This window comes from Gadus morhua, chromosome 6 (genome assembly GCF_902167405.1).
Source record: "Gadus morhua chromosome 6, gadMor3.0, whole genome shotgun sequence".
NCBI classification, from domain to species: Eukaryota; Metazoa; Chordata; class Actinopteri; order Gadiformes; family Gadidae; genus Gadus; species Gadus morhua.
Window position 1 is genome coordinate 16,164,604 of NC_044053.1, and position 19,758 is coordinate 16,184,361.

Below are 19,758 nucleotides of genomic sequence, written 5' to 3' on the forward strand. Positions count from 1 at the left end.
TTTGCAACCACAATAACAGACAGGGGATTTGTAATTGTTATTCCCAGTTAATACTTTAAAGATAGGTTCCCACGGCACAGCCATTCATATGGCTCCCAGCCATCTTGGCCTGGGTGACTCCTGAGCTGGATTATTGAACAGTTACATTTAAGTGGTGTTTATTCACGGGCATTGGCATGGTACTCCCCCTTCATTGTTGAACAATACCTCACAATACTTCACACACTCCCACAAAGGCTGCAGGAGATATCCCCCTGGGAGATGGTGTCCGTAAATTGTTGACGTAAGTAGGCCTATGGTCAAAAGCATAGACATCCTGTTTACACAGAACAGCGAATTGTATAATTGAAATTAAAGGGCCCTTCTGTATAGTCTTCTATTAATACTTTAGAGATTAAATGTAAAGCCTGTAGATAAAAGATGCATACTGTAAATATAATACATATAATACGATTAATCTGTCCCTGATTCTCAGATTTACTAAAGCTAAGGGCAGAGCCGGCCCTAGGCATAGGCAGTATAGGCAAATGCTTGGGGCGCCGTCATCCGCGGGGGGCGCCGAAAACGGGGGAAAAAAATAAATAAAAATAATAATAATAATTTATATATATATATATATATATATATATATATATATATATATATATATTAAAAAAACTAAAAAAATTGTCAGTGCCATTACTACTATTATTTCGAAATATTATTTATGCCCACAGCAACATAAAGTCATAGCAAAGGCTATTAAATAATGGAGAAGCCTTTTTTCTGGGTGCCTGCCTGGCTCGTTGCTCTGTACCTGCCCTCTGTGAGGGGGGCGGGGTCAAGAGTGTGCAGTTAGTGTATTAATGTTAATATTTCACACCTTAGCTTTCACATATCATTCATAGGCTATATATACATTAATTTCACTGCACTTTACTGTTTTTTGCACTGTGGTTAGACTGAATTGCATTGCAATGACAATAAAGTTGAATGAATCTCATCACATTTTCATTAGTCTATATTAGTCTCATGTATAGCACACCAAGCATCTGTTTTTTTATTAAAATGTAACATGCAGTCGTCACATATACTTCTCTTCTCCCTTCAGAAGCACTTTTAAAATATTTCAGTACCACCCCCATTGACACAGCATCAGGTGCTGCTGTCCCGTCTACCTCTGCACAGCCCTAATTTTGTATTTTTTTTAGACTTCAGTTGAGTGCTTGTTTAATCTCTGGTTAGAACCAAACTAGATAAACCATACTACATTTAATTGTATTTACAATAATTTGAATCTGAGCTCTATCTATTATTTTGCTTATGAATGCCTTTAGTAAACATTATGCATTTCTTTGCAGTATTTTGTGCATACTTATTGTATGAGTGATTAATTGCTTGTTACTTGGTTTGTAATACGTTTCGTGTGTTTAATTTTCTATCTAAAATCACAGAGTCTCAAATACAAAGCTTTGTAGCTTCTCTGAGTTTATGAACATTGGTAGTCGAATTTACTGTGCGATCCAACGGGGTAGGGGGCGCCAGCAAAAATCTTGCCTAGGGCGCCAAATTGGTCAGGGCCGGCCCTGGCTAAGGGAAATGCTGGAACTGCTGCAATAATGCTTCCATTCTAAATCTTTTTTGCAAATCAGGTAAAACAACGTTTTCAAGTTGGAGAAAGAAATCATCTAATTTCCTAATTTAAAACTCCTTGAAAGTGGAACAATCTAAATCAAGGCTAAATATTAATAATAAAGACCAACAAACAAAGTGTTGTTTCACGTTAGGTTGCATTTGAAAAAGTGGAATAAGTTCAATATAATTGAACAGCAAAGGCATAAAATGTAAATAAAATATACGATTTGGAAAATGTAAGTATCCCTTTCTCTGGGAGAATAAAACACCATCCATAACTGTGTAAGCCTGCACTGGTTTCCTTCACAAACCCATGGAGGGATATTTTTAATGCCAGAAATGCACAAAAATCTAACAGCATTTCAACTCCACGTCCCATTTATACTCTATTTTCCATGTTATTACATTAAGCCTAATGCCATTATGTTACTATTGAATAGGCTAAATGTACATTCCTTTGGATATTTTTCAAACAATAGTCTATTTTCCAGTGATAATATTATTCGATCAAGTAATAATGGGTATAACTTGTTATTAAATAGACTACAGTGAAATGTTAAATACTTATATTTTATAATATAAATATTTGTAAACATGTAGAAATATCTAGATGTAAAGATGTAGATGTAAAACGATGGATATTTGGTAAGAACTTAACTCAATCGAGAGTTTGTCAAGTTTATTCTGGTTCTTCAAACAAGTCAGCCGTTATTACGCTGATAAAGGCGCAGAGTAATATGAACGTCGGCTCACTTGACCACAAACTAACCACGGGCAGCACATGTTGCACTAGCAGATAGAGCTCTTTTCTGCCACCTGTTGGTAGGAAAGGGCAAATGCCAACGATAACTATGCTCTGCAGACATATGAACTTGGCTTCCAGTGTGGTAGAATCACCAAACAGGATTGGTGATTAATTAAAATCAGTGACTAGATGCCATGGGAGGTTCGATTTCCTGAACAAAATTAATAGTTATTTATTGTCCAATCCAACATCCAACCATTAGAGGTTCTTGAATGTGGTTCCCCTCTAATTCAAATTGTGGTTGGCCGTTTGTGATGGAATGCAACTGCACCCATGTACCCACTTGAGTTCAGTCAATTTGTATGTCCTATTCGCTTTTACATCTCAACACTATATAGTAATATCCTGCACACTTGAACTCAAACAAAGCCAAACAAGTAGATATAGACACATTTTATTTGGATAACACATTCGTTTAACATAAAAACTATATATATCATACATATAAAACATTAAAAACATTAATCAACTGTTATGAGCTCATAAAGCTTACATTCACCCTACACCTTTATTTGATGAAGACCGTGATCAGTGGGGGAACTGACTAGATTCTGAGAACACAATAGAATATTCAGGATGCTTTAGATTCTCAGGCCAGAGTAGCGTAGCAACCAGGAGATGCCATCCAGCAGACCTGAAAGAGATTCCGCCACAGTATCTTGTACCTTAAGATAGATAAAAAATACACCATATAAGTTTGCATGTACATAAATGTGCATACCCCCCCCCACACACACACACACACACACACACACACAAATAAGCACACACACTCATACACTGAAACAAATTAATTTGTAGTATGTATCAACTCCATAACAGGCAGACACAGAGAGAGATAAATATCGTGGTACATGTATTACCATCCAGGGGTTAGGCAGCTGTGGCAGTCTCAGTCTCTGGGCCATCTCAACACTGGGGGTTCTACACCTTGCCCCAGTGGGGGTGGTTCTCAAGGCCGCATCGGTCTCCAGCTCTTCCTTCAGTCGCTCTCTGGACACACAGGAGAGCACCAGGAGAGGCCTGGCCGTGGAACCCCAGGCAGGGCTCAACATTGCCTGGATCTTGGCGGCCTCTACCGTCCCATCACCTATCACCATACACAAATAAGAATTATACATTCACATTCAACTGCTCTTTTCACAAGCACCTTTAAAACATCCTGAATGTACCAATTTGCACTAATAAAAAACTGGATAACACAACTGTGCAATACTGTTTGCATTTAAATTCCGTTGACCATATGCAATAACAATGAAGAGATTCTGATTCTGATTGATATCAAAGACATAGTTTATAGAAACCCAAAATCATCAAGCACGGACGGGTTTCGTTGTTCTGTGTGTGTGTGGGCCACTATGGAAGTTAAACTAAAACCTTAAGCTGACGCTGCTCATCGTCATACCTTGCCCAGGCTCTGCATTGGCTACGTAGATAAAGCCGCTCACTGCTTGGCACACTTCCTGCACTTGAGGGTTGGGGATAAACATCGGACAGCTTGGTGGATCCGTGTCTTCTGATGTGAAGAGTTTATCATTGACGCTGTACTGGCCGACTCTGGCTCGATCCCTCTCAGCCCTGCAGCCACACAGAGAAGTCCAAGTCGACAAGTTATAAATGGAAGGGAACTTTACAATCAGGAATATTGTTACGTTACACTTACCTATTGGTTGAGTAGAGAGTCAAGATGTTTAGTTTGTGTTGATGGTTGTATGTATAACTGATTCCTGAGCCAATTCCTATATTCATGAAGAATGGGTTGGTTTAGGTTGTCTAAGTAATTGAATAATTACCAGAACAATTAAAAAAAAAACCTGAAATATACCAATATTGTTTTGGAGCCTGGATGGCCAGTAACTCCCTCCATAATTGTATAAATCTGCATGGAGACTTCCATACCTGCATTACATAATATAACTTGAGCTGTTGGTTTGTCTGTACATTTTTTTCAGTGAATTATCATGTTGGAACACATCACTCTTTAAGTGCACATCAAGTGCACAGTTCTTCTGCTAATTAACAACTCATGCCATGAAAATGCAAATAAAAAAAAAGCCTATAGCATATTTGCTTTAAAGTACTAAGATTAGATTTGATGTTATTATTACAGCTTAATAATAATTACACAAAAAATGTATCATGTTTAATGTTGTACATTTCTCCACCATTTATCTGTCTCCCACTGGGAATGGCAGCCACAGGCAGCACATCTGGAGCGTGCATGAGCCTCGTCACCATGGAGACATCCAGCTGTTCAATACCGGGCCCGAACATGGCGTAGCGTGGCTCAGAAGACGGTAGCAAGGAGGTGAGGAAGGAAGTGACCACCTCATATGGGGGTCTTGAAAACTGCCATTTTTGTCTGCAGGCGGGATGGCCCTTCATGTACCTGTGACAGTATGGTGGAATATATTCAAAAAGCTAGGAATAACAATATACAACATTTGATTGATATCCTGATATACCCACTCTGCCATGTAGTCATATTTTGAAACGTTGTCCTGTTCTTCACCCTCCACTCTTTCCTCCAGCTGAAGGTCATTGCTACAGATGTCAGATGCCAGGGCTTCTAGTTTAGGCATTGTCACGTGATCTATGGAGGACCAATGAGGCATATCCCGGAGCAGAAAGTATTTCCATAGTAATGGATCCCTAACCAGAGCCCTCCAGTAGCGACTGGTAGCTCCTAGCCGGCAGATGTCCTCAGGAGGAAGAAGCGTCAGGATCAGAAACTGTACGTCCACCTTAAGCAGGAAATGTGTTTAGATTTCTAATGTTCACAAATTAACTTATAGTTCAAATGTAACTTGTTAGAATCCTGAAATAAAGGTGGGAAACTAATGTGTGAAATGATGTCTCACCGGTATTCTATCTAGAAGAGATGCATCCTCCACCGGAATCTTCGGACTTTGATTCGAATCACTTCCTAGTTGACAGGTGTTGGAAAGTAATCGATCTCTGAAACGTTTAAGGCTACGAATGACAAGCGATTCGCTGAGCTTCTCCGTTGGCGCTTCCATTGGGATCAGATTTTTTAAATGAAACTATACTTTCTTAAACCAGCCTTTTAACACTTCCTTGTTGTTGGAATACCCAAGTGCATTGTGGGAATCGTATTTAGCCAATTACCAAATACACAATAACATTGGAAGTCATTATTCGGTAAGAGTAAGTAATAAAGGAACCTTTGTTAAACCAACGCGCGTATTTATTTTCATTGAGGACATAAAAAACAGAAAATGATTTTTTTTTTCTCCTCGAAAAGAACACTTCAATTATAGGCATACTATCAAAGTTATGTGTCAAAAAAAATGAAGTTGAAGATGGGATGACACAAACGAAGCATTACAAAGCAGATATTTAAACTGTACTTTAAAAAGTTCAAAGAATACTTCAGTCTCAATCAACATATTGTGACATATCCTTACCTTTTGTAATATAGACGCAATTAATTAAAAATATATTAACAAAAGTATAACAAAAATGAAAAAATAAAATAAAATAAATAAAAAGTCGCTGTGCAATGTCTCATTCCCAAATGGATTATCATTAACTAAATCTTTTTTTAAAAAAGGTTATTTTCTTAATAGTCTTTCTAATATTAATATTAATGTTACTTTACCACATTCTCAGAGCAGACCATATGCTCCGACCTGCCTGGAGTCAGGAAGATAAGTGTTTCAGGGACAGAGAGAACATTTGTTTTTTTTATTAATCTTTCTCCTTAACCCCACTTTTACACTATACACCCAAAACCCTCTAGCCCCTTAATACCTCTCCTTTGGCCAGAGCTGTTTGGCATAGAATGAGGTTGCCTTTAAACACAAACCCAAGACTGTTTTACTTCACTTACTTAAGATACCCCAACCACCCCACTTTAAAATCCCTCTATGCACATCAATGGTTCCCCCCTGTTGGGTTAAGGTTTTATTTTGGAGGCGGTACACGTATGTTTTGATCTTGGACTTGTGCCTGAGGGCAACTTCAGTGCGGGAGCTGCTGGGTGTTCTACTGTAAGATACTAAGGATTTCCTTGGCGTTTTCTGTGTTCCAGCCCTGGCCCTGCAGCGGGCCCTCGCAGGCCAGCACGTATTTGTTGAGGATCTGTGTTCCAATGTCCCGAAACTGGAGACGGTCTTCTTTGCGGTCCATCATGTCGACACTGCAGTCCTCGTACTTCACGGCCCAGAAGCACATCTCGCCGATGTACATCATCGTCAGCAGGTGAGTGTCGGAGAAGATACCTGAGCAGAGGATGAGAAAAAACAAACAAGCTGATTTATTAGCAGTGCAGTTCTGTGATGGAGGACATAGCTCTACTTCACATAATGCCGATGAAAATAAAGACTCTTATACGAGTTTTTCCAATATCTTGTTAAACTCCTACCATGCAGAGCATTATAGTCAAGTAACTGTTTCAACTGGTCATGAATGCAATCCTCCATGTTACAGAGCAGAGGCTTTGTTACATTTATTTACATACAAATAGTAACAAGTACCTGGCCTGAGGGTGAAGATAGTAACAACATGCGTACCTTCGGATAGGAAGTTGGCGGTGGCAGTGTCGTGGAGAACCACCCCGTCGTTGAGTTTCACAGAGTTTCGCACCTGCAGCATTCGCATCAAGTAGCGCACACCTTCCTGGATACACTGATGGAGAGGCCAAAGACTCTCAGACGCATTGTGGTGCATCAGCACAACACAACAACAAAAGGTAGATACAACTCCCTGACAAAAGGTACAGGGTTCGACCCCCAATGCCCACAGTCTAGTCTACCTATAGGCTCCCTTGAGCAAGTTAAATAACCAATTATTTGGTCCGTAATGACCTATAAATGCATCATTCACTGCACATTGCTCTGGATATATAGCAAATTATGCAGAATGGATTAAAAAGCATCCACGTCCGGTCATATAGGATGGTGTACCTTAAGAAATGTGTCTTTGTTCTTCTTTATCCATTGTTTCCGTTGGTGCAGAGTGTGACAGTACATGTACAGCAGGGCTCCCCGTCTCCAGTAAAGGCATTCTAAGAGCTCCAGGCCTAGCACAGACTGCACCTGCGGTCCCCCAACAGAACAAATACACACGCTGAACAATGAGATGGCCATTTCTGAATATCTATATAATGCTATGAATACATGTTCATAGATTTGACATTTGCAGTATTGACGCAAAAGAGATGCCATGATAGCATCGTCTTTAAATCATGTTCAAAACCAATTTCTCTTCCATCTAGAAGTAAGAGGCTTGTTTGTTCTCATATCATTCATGAAAAATCACAAGTAATTCAGTAACTCCAGTTCACAATTTGTTTTCGTTCAAGCTATAAGAACAAACGCCAACCCCTGGCATGAGAGACTCTCATTGTTGCCCAAATTCATTTGCCACACTTTGGTCAACAGATTACATCCTTAAAATCAATTTGGTTATTTTCGGGTATGTTAGCAACGCAGACTTGGTTAAAGTACTTTAGAAGCGCTTCTATATGCCGATTGCTAGACTGTGATTTAACCATCGACCAAAGAAAACTACTGCAGATGTTTTGCAATAGAATTAGCAAGTGTAGGGCTGATAGAAGGGCATTTCACTTTATAATTGATAGTCCCTCAAACCCTTGACTTCACTTAAGTGGGTGACTCAACAAAACTGCAGACTTCCTTCGGCATCGCTGCTCTCTAAGAGGAAACCCTTATCCACAAAGAACCATGTGTTTCAGGAGGGTGGCAGTTCCCAGACAACAGTGATGTTGATTCAAAAAGTAGAGTATGTTCTTATATAGCCGTTAGATAATTCAATCAGCACAAGCACACACACACACCTCTTGTGCTGGTGCCAGTCTTCCTGCCAACACTTCTGGCTCTGTGAGGTCCTGCAGCAGCTGCTGGATTTTGAATGGGGAACTGTCTTCAGGAAACTCCTGGTCCACAAGCCTATTTTCCTCATAAAATGTGATGTCTAGGATCACCTACATACACAAAATACAGAATCAAATGTTTTTTTTCCCCAGCACTACCCACACAAGAAAGATATGTAGTATTATCAGTAATACTGTACTATGGTAGTATTAGTCGTAATAGACTAACATTTCCTACATAACTTTGCTTGTAATGCAACTAAAAACGAACATAGCAATGTATTTAAGAAAATTATAAAAAATATATAGTCAACCAGAAGAAATAAAGATAATCTTATATTCTTTAAAAACAGGCAGTACACTTCCAGAATGTGACAATGACCATAAAAGGCGTTTGTATGTTTAAACATTATAACATGCAAATATATACATACAATATAACCACTTGCATCAAATCAGTTATTTTGTACGCCTTTTGAAAGCATTAGTAATAATAAACAAATTGAACACATTGTGTTTTAAAGCCCTGCTCGATTAGACAAGAGGGATAATCAAGTGATATCGTTGTGTTTACCTGTGTGTAATCCTGAAGCAGTTTGGGAAGACTGCTCGTCTCTCCTCCTTGTCTGTAGAAGCTTTTCAACTTGTCTAGTATGGTAGACGCATTCTGTAAATAGTCGTCATCTAAGGAAAAACAAATCATACGTAACAATTACAGACCTAACGGGGTGGAATCGAGTATGAACTGCGTAATGAATGTCTGCTGATGACCAACTCTTTGGAATATGACATTAAGAAATGTTGTCCATACTTTGTTTCCCCTTGATGCTAGGAGGGTAACTGACTGTTAATATGACATACACTATCGAAGACAAAGCAGCCATAGCTGCCTAACTTGACTGGTAGAACAAGCGCATTCTCCAAGTTAACATTACAGTGGTCCTCACACTGCTGCTGGGAAACTTCCAATTCTAAGGATCAGCAAATAAAATAACTGTCCACTCCGCATTATTAAGCTAACCTTAGCAATGTAGCCTACAGCTGTCCCAAAAACTCACTTCGGTAGCTGGTAATCCATCACAATATAACGAACAGCATTGCGTCGAGCCAAACAATACAACCAAAAGAGGTGCAGTAAGCCTTCTGGGTTTATGCGAATGTGATGCAAACACATAACGTTTAACCGGAGACCAGATGTTGTTATGGTAGCGTCAAGCTAGGCTACATATCGTTAGCACGCTAGCTAGTCGTATTAACTGGGCGGTCAGCCGCAACAGGGTTCGAAGTGTAAACGTTTATTTGCGTGTCCCATATCCATACGGGGACCTTAAACCGATACCTTGTTTTTCCGATCGCAGGCTAGCACACTTTATGTCCAACTCAAATATCCGTCGCTCCAGCTCGAAGCCTTGTCGCCTGCAGTCGTCAGCCATGACTGAAAACCTTTGTCACGTGAGCGCTGGATTATTCACGTGCTCAAAGTGTACGCGTGTGTGTGTGTGTGTGTGTGTGTGTGGGTGTGCGCGTGTACATGCGTGTGTGTGTGTGTGTGTGTGTGTGTGTGTGTGTGTGTGTGTGTGTGTGTGTGTGTGTGTGTGTGTGTGTGTGTGTGTGTGTGTGTGTGTGTGTGTGTGTGTGTGTGTGTGTGTGTGTGTGTGTATTTTAGCGTCAAATTTGCTTTCAGATTAATTCCTATGATTAATACAGATTACTTGATAAATCCCCGGGAAAGTTTAATGTTATTGTTTTACCATTGCTCTGCTTAGGTTTTAAGAAATACAAAAAACACATAACAATTCAATATCTTATAAAACCTTGAATGAACCTTGATGATTTTTTATATTTATATTTGAAAATCTATGTATATATATATCGATATATAAACATATGTCTGTTGGAACTCCTTTTTGTACAACTCTAAATACAATTTAACAAATGCTTTTTGTTGTTTTATTATAAACTCTCGGATGGGCTCATTGGGTAATGCTCTCTTTCGTCGGCAGCGCAACGGTTAAATTCTAATGAGTTCGCCGAGCCTCCGTCGCTCATGGCCGAGATGTGGTTTCGCACCTTCGGTCACCACGCCCCTTTAACCATATGTTCCGCCCCTTTTAGGTCCCAACTGACGTCATTTCAGTGCAGAGTGCGTCGACGGCTGTTCCCGTCGGCTGCCATTCATGAGACCCTACACCATATTGTAGTCACTTGAATTTAAACATCGGGTACTCGGTATAGCTTACATTATAGCTCAAATATGGCGGCATTTAAAGCACTATCACGAGCGGAGAATGTGTTCTTCAAAAATGTATTTGGCACATCGCGATCCAAATCATACCTCGCTAAGCATGACTTGATCAAGGTCAGTATTGAAATGCATTCTAATGAATGAAACATACACGTTAGCAAACAGACTAACCATGTGGCTCTTGATGCATGTGTAACCTTATTACGAATGTTATCACTATCCCTGCAATTTAGGCATTTATGGCTTTCTAATTCGCATGCTTATCTTGTTCTGGCAAATAACCAGGGAGTTTTTTTTTCTTAATTGATGTATAGTAGTACACTTCATTAAAATGAGCTAAAATCCCCTTATGATTTAACAACTCGGAAAATGTATAGTACAGTAGGCCTATATGTAAACTTAAACCAACTTAAACTTAAACCACACACAGACGCACACTCAGATCGAATACCATTCGTTTGTGTGACTCAATGTTGTAACGTTTGTTAAAACGAACGGAAACTATGCATCTAGGTCTTAGTCCATGTATTTTGAATAGGCCTACATTGATTTCATCGATTTCATATTACTCGTAATATATAATGATCCAAAACCTCATCAAGCCCGCAATGTAAATACTGTCCGTTGAATGTTTACAATGTGAGTTGAAGTCAGTGTTGCCCAACAATACTGCTTTTAACCTACATTGTATTTAATATCTCAACAAATGATGATGTCAGATACATATACATAGCCTATTATTCTTAAGCCAAACCTCAATAGCTTCGGGTTCTCCTCCTTTGTAAGAAGTCAATCTAATGTACATGTTAAATATCATTTAATATATTGTCCTGCTTACATAAAACTACATTAATATAAATGTATTTTGGAAGAAACACTTTGTCTTTTGTTAGCTGATCCATATAATTGAGCAATCTACCCAATCAAATAAATGTAAACAATGAAATGTACTGCCCCTTAGGTTATTTGAATGCTGTATCTTCCAGGACATTAGAAAGTAGTCAAGTGGCTGGTGGCTTTAAGTCTGCCATAAGCCGTTGGCCAGCTTGGACGTTAACCAACTCCCCTTCAGATCTGTTTTGATGTGGGATTGGCCTCCACCCCTGCTCTTTTGGTTTCCCTTTCTCCGCTAAACTTGTTCAATGTCCCACCCTACCACTTAACTCTCCCAAGGATCTTATTAACTTATCATTTTACAGTGCATCAATACAGTGCAATTAACAAAGCTCTATAAACTATATATCCTCATTGCTTTTGACTGTATTCCACAGACCTCCGGCTGTTACTATTCCACGTCTGACCAGAGAAACTCCAAGTTCTACACAGATCCCACTGAGGCGGTGAAAGACATTCCTAGTGGAGCTACTGTTCTGGTCGGAGGTGAGTTCAACTGTTAACCGACCACTAAGTTCTGAAAAGGTAGTGGCCCCGTCTATGGCCTGAATGAAGCTATGAGTTAGCATAAAGTTGTGATAATAACTTGGCAATCATAGTAAAATAATAATCAAATTTACAATATGATTAAGACGGACAGTACAAATCATAATATGACACCATGTCTCTACTCGTTTTAAACAGTAGGCCTATCACGTAAGTAAAATATAAAAATAATTTCCAAATCTCTTCCATCTTTTCTTTGTTGACAGGTTTTGGACTTTGTGGAATTCCGGAGAACCTAATCAACAGTTTATTGAAAACTGGTGTGAAGGGTTTAACAGCCGTCAGCAACAATGCTGGGTAAGTGCATGTGTGCGCATGCATGCAGTGTGTGTTTAGCGCTTTATTTGGTGTGGCACTCCTTTCCAATTGACTCTCTCCTGTGTTCATGACCTGAGACCTTATTACAACTGTTCATATGTGTGTGCTCATAAAATGTAATGTTTTCTTATCATGAATCATTTCATGCTTTACTTCTTCAACTGAAAATCGGCCTGAGTCATGCTGAGCCCAGGTGAAGATGTGTTGGTTCTTACCACTATAGCCTAGACCCTTTGACTATGTGTCATTTCTGTCGCAGTGCTTTCTTTAGCAGATTAGTCAGCAGTAGTCTTAATGTAGTAATCCTGCTTGCTGTGCATGAGCTACTCAAAAAACTTCACAGGTCATTGACTCTCTTTCACCCCTGTACACATAATCACAAATAGACTTCATTATTGTCAGCCATGCAAGGAAAAAACGATTAATTTGGAGGAGTTAGTTGTTAAGTGTCTTGCTTAAGGGCACCTTGGCACCTTAAAGAGCCAAGGATTCAAACCAGCATCTCTCGACATGTGTGTTGCTCTCTCTGCGGAGCTACTGCCATCCCCTTATAGTAGCGTGTTCTTGTCCAGCCACTCCGGTAAAGTATATGGCAATAAACATACACCAGAACTTCCTGACATTATTTTGCCGTGAGGCCCCATGAGCAAATTAATCTTGATTATGATTGTACATAAAGTCAATACAAATGTCATGGCTTTGTATCAGTAGACAATTTGTGTTTACAAAGAATACATTCTGAAGTCTGGTGTTGGGAAAGCTTACTTTGGATAAGCAAATTCTAAACAGCCTGATTATTTTTTTAAAAATTCTTAACCAGCAGGGTTCAGTGAAGGTCACTGATCTTTGAAGTTACGTCAACATGCCTGAGATCATGCCAGTGGCATTACAAGCAGAAAAATACTGCTAGCTAACCAATCTGGACTTTATCACAGTGGGATTCCGCACAGATGGTCCACATGTTTACGTTACAGGAGTGTGCACAAGGTCACCATTCTAAGATCACTTTCATTTAATGTAGCAACAGAAGCAACCCGCGTGTTTGCATTTAGTGCCCCTCACTCATTCCACTGGCCAGTCCCCTCTTTGATTTCCTGCCTTTGTAGAGCTGCAACGAGGAAGACACGCTTATGTAACAGTTAATTTTAGAGGGACAACACATGCCATGGAAAACTTCCTCCCCCCTCCCGTCCCACTGCTGGCTCCATGCTGAATATCTCTGGGAATCGTGTTTTGCACCTCAATGAATACTTTCCCAACAAGTCCAGTCAATCCAATAGTTCTCTCTGCTGTCCTATTTGCCATGCTACAGCTGAAGCCAAAAATGTGACTTACTTGCTTTCCTCTGCCATGCAGAAGTTATGCATAACACATGCACCGCAAGCGCAGGCACACACATTTAAATAATGATAAACCTTTGTTTAAATGCTTTATTTATGAATGCTAAAAATGAATATGCATAACTTGGATTATATTTTTCATGATCAAACATGTTAGGAAACCAAAGCAAACACAAAAGAACAAGATATTTCAAAAACAAGATATTTTGTATATATTTTCCAATACATTTTTCATTGCTGTAAATTTTATTTTCTAGTTCTTGCATTATGATGTTGGTAAGGTTATTGGACGGAAAAAAAATATCAGTGTAACCGACTTTGCATAAACTCTGTGCACTAAAAAAAAGAATTTATTTACCGCCAGTGTGCGAGAAAATGTTCTGTCTGGAACAACGCACCCATAGTTGCTGTATGATTCAACACTTTCTTTAAGGACGTTCACTCGTGTCCTCTCAGACACAGACAGTTGGCTATCTTTTTATTGTTTGGTATAGTGTTACTTGAGAAGGACTTGAGAGACACAAGGGCAGCTTAACAATGAGCGCTTGCAGAAAGCTTTCTGAATGGCAGTCATGCAATGTTAGAGCAAGCTTATCTATCACGGCGCTCCTGTTGTTAACTTTCCTGACCCACATGTCTAGCCTGGTGCCCTTTAGAGTCAGGTGACATCGCAGTGAAGGACAAAACATTGGAGTACAGGCACTAGAATGTGCGGTGACCATTGTAGTGAAACCATGGAAACCATACAAATCACATTCTCTACACTGATGGGCACCACTATAAAACCAACATGCAGAGAAGTAGATAAAATTGGTGTGTGAGTGTCTGTGTGTGTGTAAAGGGGAGTTGGGGGTGAAGGGGTATTTTAATTAATGTCATAGGTTTTGTTTTTGGTTGGTTGGTACTAAACAATGAGTATGGCCCCAGTCATAGATTGATAGATGAGATGTACTGCCTTGCTTTGCTGCCATCACTTTTATGAAGTAAGTCTAATATAATTTCAGTCGATTCTGCCATGTCCGTTTCAAAAGGTTAATGGCTGACCAACCTTCTACAATGTCATTCCTGGCTGCCATAACTGTAATACAATTCAGAGCGTTATGCCCTTTTTATACAGCCCCTGGTGACACAGTAACCATGCCTTTATTGTCAATGATAATCTTGTGTCTACTTCCCTTCTTAACTGCTTTTATTTTCCAGATGTAATGTCTTTAATAATAAAACGGCAGATAGATAACTACCTCCATATAATGTACATTTTGGTACGTTATATTAACAAATTTCCCGTTTGATAATGATCCCTTTGATTGAAGTGAAGAGTCAATCATTGGATATATGTAAAATGAGACAAACCTACTATATCATGGAAAGACACACACATAAGTACAGCTGCCAGAGACAGAATCACAGAACGGTACAACAAGGACAACAAAGAAGTCGTAAAGTAATAAATATAGCGCTGGCAATCTTTAAACCGATATCAGCTGTGTTTAGCATACACAGTAGCAGTTGTTCGGCTTATCTAATCAGTGATTTGCAATAATGTCAAGATAAACTAATAGGGTCATTAGTCAAAGAGATGTGCAGAGCTTTAGTGTTTGCAGCCCTTCAGGTAGTGGGAATTAAACGGTACCGATTTCTCCCAGTTTCAGTACTTGTTGCTTTATTAATCAAGCATCATCTATTTGGTTTGCCATTAGTTTCTCCAATAGTAGCAGCTATTTATTCTGGGGACTGAAGAAAACATACAATATAGGTCATTAGTATATGCTACACGTGAACCTCCTAAGATTACGCAATTTGATTGGTTCGCTATCTCGGGACATTGGGTAATAACCCATGATTGAGATCTCAAACTCGGGATATTGGGGAGCGAGCGTGGCGGACGTCTCGTCACTCTAATAAAACAAATAAACCGCTAATAAAAACAAATAAATCCCGGCAAAAAGTCTTGTTTATTTTTGGAGCGTTCACGTGTAGTAAATACTAAAACAATTATTCACCTCAGGCTCCGTGAATATTGGGGAATAGGCTTCCCCCTCTATTTACTTCGCCTTTGTCAAATAATCTTTGAATAGAAAATAGTTAAATATTATTAATCAACCAACTTATAATCCTTTCTAAAGTCTAATATAAACCTGGTCATTACAATGGCTTTGACCATGGAACAAAGGACGCCATTGAATATATTCATTTGTTCATTAAATCTAAAGACACAGCTGAATGAAATCCCAAAATTCTTTGTGTCTACCCGTTTCTTAAAACTACATTTTCCCTCCTGAAAACTCCTGAATACATCAGTTGTGATGCTGCAGGAAGCCTGCTTTCCCAAGGGCCTATCCTTTTGCACGCCTCACAGTGTCCCCATTGTTATCCTCTGTGTTTAGGACCTTTCATGCCTCTAAAGGGGCTAGGGCCTGTTCAGTCAGGTGACGTTCTTTTTCGTGGGGTTGTGTTTTTCCCCCTGGCCTTTTGCTTGGTCCTAGTATCGGTAACAGTGTGGTGTCATAATCTACCTTGATGTCAAACCAGCCATAGCCCACAGTACAGTACAGCAGTAAAGTGAGTGAATGTTCTGCATGAATAAATATAGTTTTTTTCTGTATTTTTTCAGTGATGATTCTCTCGCTTTGTGTTCACCGGACAGAAACCCACAGACCAGTTGCCTTTGCCTGCTTCCTTAAGCAGTATTTGCTTTCAAAATAATTCTAATGATTTATTTAGGGTTGGACTGTCTTTTTGCATTGCCGAGATATTGTCCAGACGTGCAGAGTCTAGTCCAACCCTTAATAATAACCACAATGAATCATTATGACTTGAAATAGTGCTTAAGGCTCACATGCTGATCTTGGCCTACTTCAAAGGCACATGAAACGGATAATAAAATAAGTTGTGGAAATACAGTAATGAATAATGCTAAAATCCAGTTTGATTGGACAATGGTAATGTTATGACGGCCATGAAAGGATAGCGATTTTCTATTTTCCAGCTTTAATTATTACTTGATAGTTCTTTTAAATTAACTTTTTTTTTTTTAAAGTCTTTATTTTGTGTTCCTGGCGAGCGAACATAAAACCTGCATAAGAACCTCATTGAATACGAGATGATTTTCTAAATACTAATAGATTGTGTGTCGCCCCTCTCTCCCTGTCTCTCCCTCCCCCCAGAGTGGACAACTTCGGCCTGGGTCTGCTCCTACAAACCAAGCAGATCAAGAGGATGATCTCCTCGTACGTTGGCGAGAATGCAGAGTTCGAGAGGCAGTATTTGTCGGGCGAGTTGGAAGTGGAACTCACACCTCAGGTTATTACAAAACACAACACATTCACACCAATATACAACCACCTAACCAGAAGGGATTCATTAATAAACTCTACAACTAAAGCATAATAGATAATAGCTCATGCATATAAGCAGGTAAATGTGTGGAGTAGATGTATAGAATAAATGTAATCTATTCACGACTCCATTGACCCAGGGAATGCTCTCTATGATCTCACCAATACCTTGCTTGAAGACTTGCGTTATGGTGAAAATTCTGGCCATGAGAGGCCGCTAGTGTGCGAAGTGACATCATAAGGAATAGGTTTAATTTATACACATGATGATAATGTGCAACACACACACATAGACAGAAACACACGCACAAACACTTTTCTTATAAAAATAATACAAAATCTTCTACTTTATTTTGTTCAGTTTGTTAAGTTCATTTTTTAAATGTAGAAAAACGTAAAAGCATTGGTTTCCTGTGTACTCTTCCTCAGGGCACACTGGCAGAGCGGATCAGAGCAGGTGGGGCTGGGGTCCCGGCCTTCTTCACTGCTACCGGCTATGGTACCCTCATCCAAGAGGGAGGCTCCCCCATCAAATACAACAAGGACGGCACCATCGCCATTGCCAGTGAAATGCGAGAGGTGGGAAGCTTGTTTCTGTAGTCTTCTTTTCAATTCCCCACACAATGTATATCATGCAATGTGTATCTTCTGGTATAGGTGACCATACCCAAATTGTCTTTGGTAGTTTACTCTGAATTGGGGAGAGTTACACGTTCACTGACTTTTAATGCCCAACCTGTCTTCCACCTCTGGATAACAACATAATTTATGCAACCTGACCGGGCCTGGGTTTAAACAGATTAAGTGTGACTCACAGCCAATCAGCTCTTGAAGTGTATGAAGTCCATTTGCATGACATTGGTTTTAGACTGGTCCCTGATAAGATTATAATGCAGGGGATAATTTCTACACGGACCCTAACGGCAGCTTTATCTTTATTGCACCGTTCACACAACGCCATATATAGAACTTGCAAACGGAAGAAGTCACATGTAAAAGGACATTCTTTAAAATATTCTTTAAAAAAAGGGGAAATGTAAAATACAAGCAATAATATATATTTTTAAAATAGTTTGGTATGAGAATAAATGTAGTTGAATAATTCAGCTTAGTTTATTTGCTGAAAGTTTATTATCCTTCCTTCATGGTTTAACAAGTTCCCAAACCCGTTTTCGTTTGTGGTGGCTTCCAGGTGCGCGAGTTCAATGGCAGGCACTACATCATGGAGAAGGCCATCACCGGAGACTTTGCCCTGATCAAGGCCTGGAAGGCTGACCGGGCCGGCAACATCATCTTCAGGTAAAGGCCACAAAGACGAATTCAGGCAATATAGAAAATAAGAGCAAAAAATACTCTGGAATAGGGCAACTCGATGCTAGAGCGACGACAGACCCTCAGGGAGAGAACAGCAGGGACATGTTATCATGTCATCAAATTAGATCTCGCTGCTGTCATGCGGGCACATTTGGAATAACCTTGCGTGTTGACACAACATGGTTCTGAAGGAGGAATGAACATACCAGTGCGGGCTGCAGCAGATCATAGGGGTAGTGAGTCAACAGGAAATGATTTGCTTGAATTCGTTCTATCCCGATAAATCTAAACAATGCGGCGTCAAAGAACAACCTTCTACCGTGTGCCAATCAGCTAGTGGTTGTGGTTGTTCGTTTTCTCCACTAGAGGGCAGTATACCAACTCCATAAAATTCACGTAGCTGTGTTAAAGCTGCATTGTCCAAAAGATTACTATGTAGAGTGAAAGTATAACAACTCAACACTAACGATAATGAAATGGAACCTCTGCTCTTCCCTTGCCCTATTAGGAAAACTGCCAGGAACTTCAACCAGCCCATGTGCAAGGCAGCGAAAACCACTATTGTAGAGGTATGTATGTCCTATACAAATTGGGGTAACGCTTTATCGTAAGGTCCTTGTAATAAGCCTTAATTAATGTGTAATAAGACCTTATTATATGCTTATTAACATTAATTTGTGTTAATAAGACTATCAATAAGTGTTAATAACATGATAAATATGTTTATTTTGAAATTATAAGACTTTTAAGCACTTTTAAGAAACTTGTTAACTATTTATTGATTTCTTAATAACATTAGTAATGGTCCTATATATAATAATGTGAATCTTATAGTTGTTAATAAACGCATTACAAACCCATGTATTGAGTCTTACCAACTTACCTATTATGTAATTGTTAAACCTTTACTAAGCAATTTTTATGCTTATTAAGGTTAATAAATCCTTTATTTAACTGCCAATTATGCATTTTGCAGGCACGGGATCTAAAGCTGGAACCATGCTTATTAAGGTTAATAAGTCCTTTATTAAACTGCTAATTATCTAAGTCCTTTAATATACTGAATGCCACAAATATATTTTAAGCATTGGACTGAATGCCACATAAATATATAATTATGATTTTGCATGTTTGCAACGTTTACAATTTCAGGGGAAAGTATATGCCTCTACTGGTGTTGCTTAGGCCAATAGCCTTTTGAGGCAGTGTTGTTTCTGAATATTAGTGTTAAGGGCCAATAATGCTTACTATCACACATTATTCACCATGTCTATGGACACATTTGTATGCAGTCACATGTTATAACCCCCCCCCCCCCCCCCAATCTCACTCTGAACTCAGTTCAAAACTTAAAAGCCCTGTGTTGGTCTGGGGTGCTCGTGCTGACGTTTCTGACATGTCCTCCAAATGTTTGTCAAACACTTCATCAAGCATATGCGTCCATCCACTTGCATAAAAAGAACTTCCGGTTTAAAATTACCTTAAAA

General features: G+C 39.3%; 3 protein-coding genes across 5 annotated transcripts in view; 1 reads left to right on the forward strand and 2 right to left on the reverse strand.

The window, feature by feature from the left end:
* Positions 1 to 2,797: 2,797 nt before the first annotated feature.
* fbxo4 (F-box protein 4) lies at positions 2,798 to 5,529 on the reverse strand. Of its 2 annotated transcripts, XM_030358945.1 has the most exons (7): positions 5,281 to 5,529; positions 4,889 to 5,163; positions 4,585 to 4,808; positions 4,083 to 4,158; positions 3,825 to 3,997; positions 3,283 to 3,509; positions 2,798 to 3,084 (listed from the first exon to the last, which is right to left on the reverse strand). In XM_030358945.1, exons 1-7 carry the CDS (start codon positions 5,437 to 5,439, stop codon positions 3,001 to 3,003), a joined length of 1,218 nt encoding a protein of 405 aa, XP_030214805.1. In that variant the 5' UTR covers positions 5,440 to 5,529; the 3' UTR covers positions 2,798 to 3,000. The 2 variants fall into 2 exon arrangements, with proteins under 2 accessions (XP_030214805.1, XP_030214806.1); XM_030358946.1 differs by lacking the exon at positions 4,083 to 4,158 and having other exon boundaries at positions 4,575 to 4,808.
* A 76-nt stretch (positions 5,530 to 5,605) lies between these two features.
* rimoc1 (rab7a interacting mon1-ccz1 complex subunit 1) lies at positions 5,606 to 9,815 on the reverse strand. The gene is made up of 6 exons (XM_030358947.1): positions 9,616 to 9,815; positions 8,851 to 8,960; positions 8,241 to 8,387; positions 7,348 to 7,479; positions 6,955 to 7,069; positions 5,606 to 6,663 (listed from the first exon to the last, which is right to left on the reverse strand). The coding sequence occupies exons 1-6, from the start codon at positions 9,707 to 9,709 to the stop codon at positions 6,428 to 6,430; spliced, it is 834 nt and encodes a 277-aa protein (XP_030214807.1). The 5' UTR covers positions 9,710 to 9,815; the 3' UTR covers positions 5,606 to 6,427.
* A 569-nt stretch (positions 9,816 to 10,384) lies between these two features.
* Positions 10,385 to 19,758, forward strand: part of oxct1a (3-oxoacid CoA transferase 1a) — a 43,355-nt gene continuing 33,981 nt past the window's right edge. The window contains exons 1-7 of one of the 2 annotated variants that reach the window (XM_030358867.1): positions 10,385 to 10,635; positions 11,793 to 11,901; positions 12,168 to 12,258; positions 16,787 to 16,922; positions 17,387 to 17,536; positions 18,150 to 18,256; positions 18,780 to 18,840. In XM_030358867.1, the coding sequence (XP_030214727.1) occupies positions 10,531 to 10,635; positions 11,793 to 11,901; positions 12,168 to 12,258; positions 16,787 to 16,922; positions 17,387 to 17,536; positions 18,150 to 18,256; positions 18,780 to 18,840 (759 nt within the window). In that variant the 5' untranslated portion in view covers positions 10,385 to 10,530. The other variant, XM_030358868.1, reaches the window with a different exon arrangement.

Excerpts from the sequence above, each read along its gene's own strand:
- rimoc1 (XM_030358947.1), bottom strand. The coding sequence starts at position 9,709 with ATGGCTGACGACTGCAGGCGACAAGGCTTCGAGCTGGAGCGACGGATA. Across the intron at positions 8,388-8,850 it reads TGCTTCAGGATTACACACAG|GTGATCCTAGACATCACATT; the intron begins GTAAACACAACG and ends TTGTGTATGTAG. Across the intron at positions 7,070-7,347 it reads ACAAAGACACATTTCTTAAG|TGTATCCAGGAAGGTGTGCG; the intron begins GTACACCATCCT and ends CCTCTCCATCAG.
- fbxo4 (XM_030358945.1), bottom strand. The coding sequence starts at position 5,439 with ATGGAAGCGCCAACGGAGAAGCTCAGCGAATCGCTTGTCATTCGTAGC. Across the intron at positions 4,159-4,584 it reads CAGTGGGAGACAGATAAATG|GAATTGGCTCAGGAATCAGT; the intron begins GTGGAGAAATGT and ends TCATGAATATAG. Across the intron at positions 3,085-3,282 it reads AGCTGCCTAACCCCTGGATG|GTACAAGATACTGTGGCGGA; the intron begins GTAATACATGTA and ends ATCTATCTTAAG.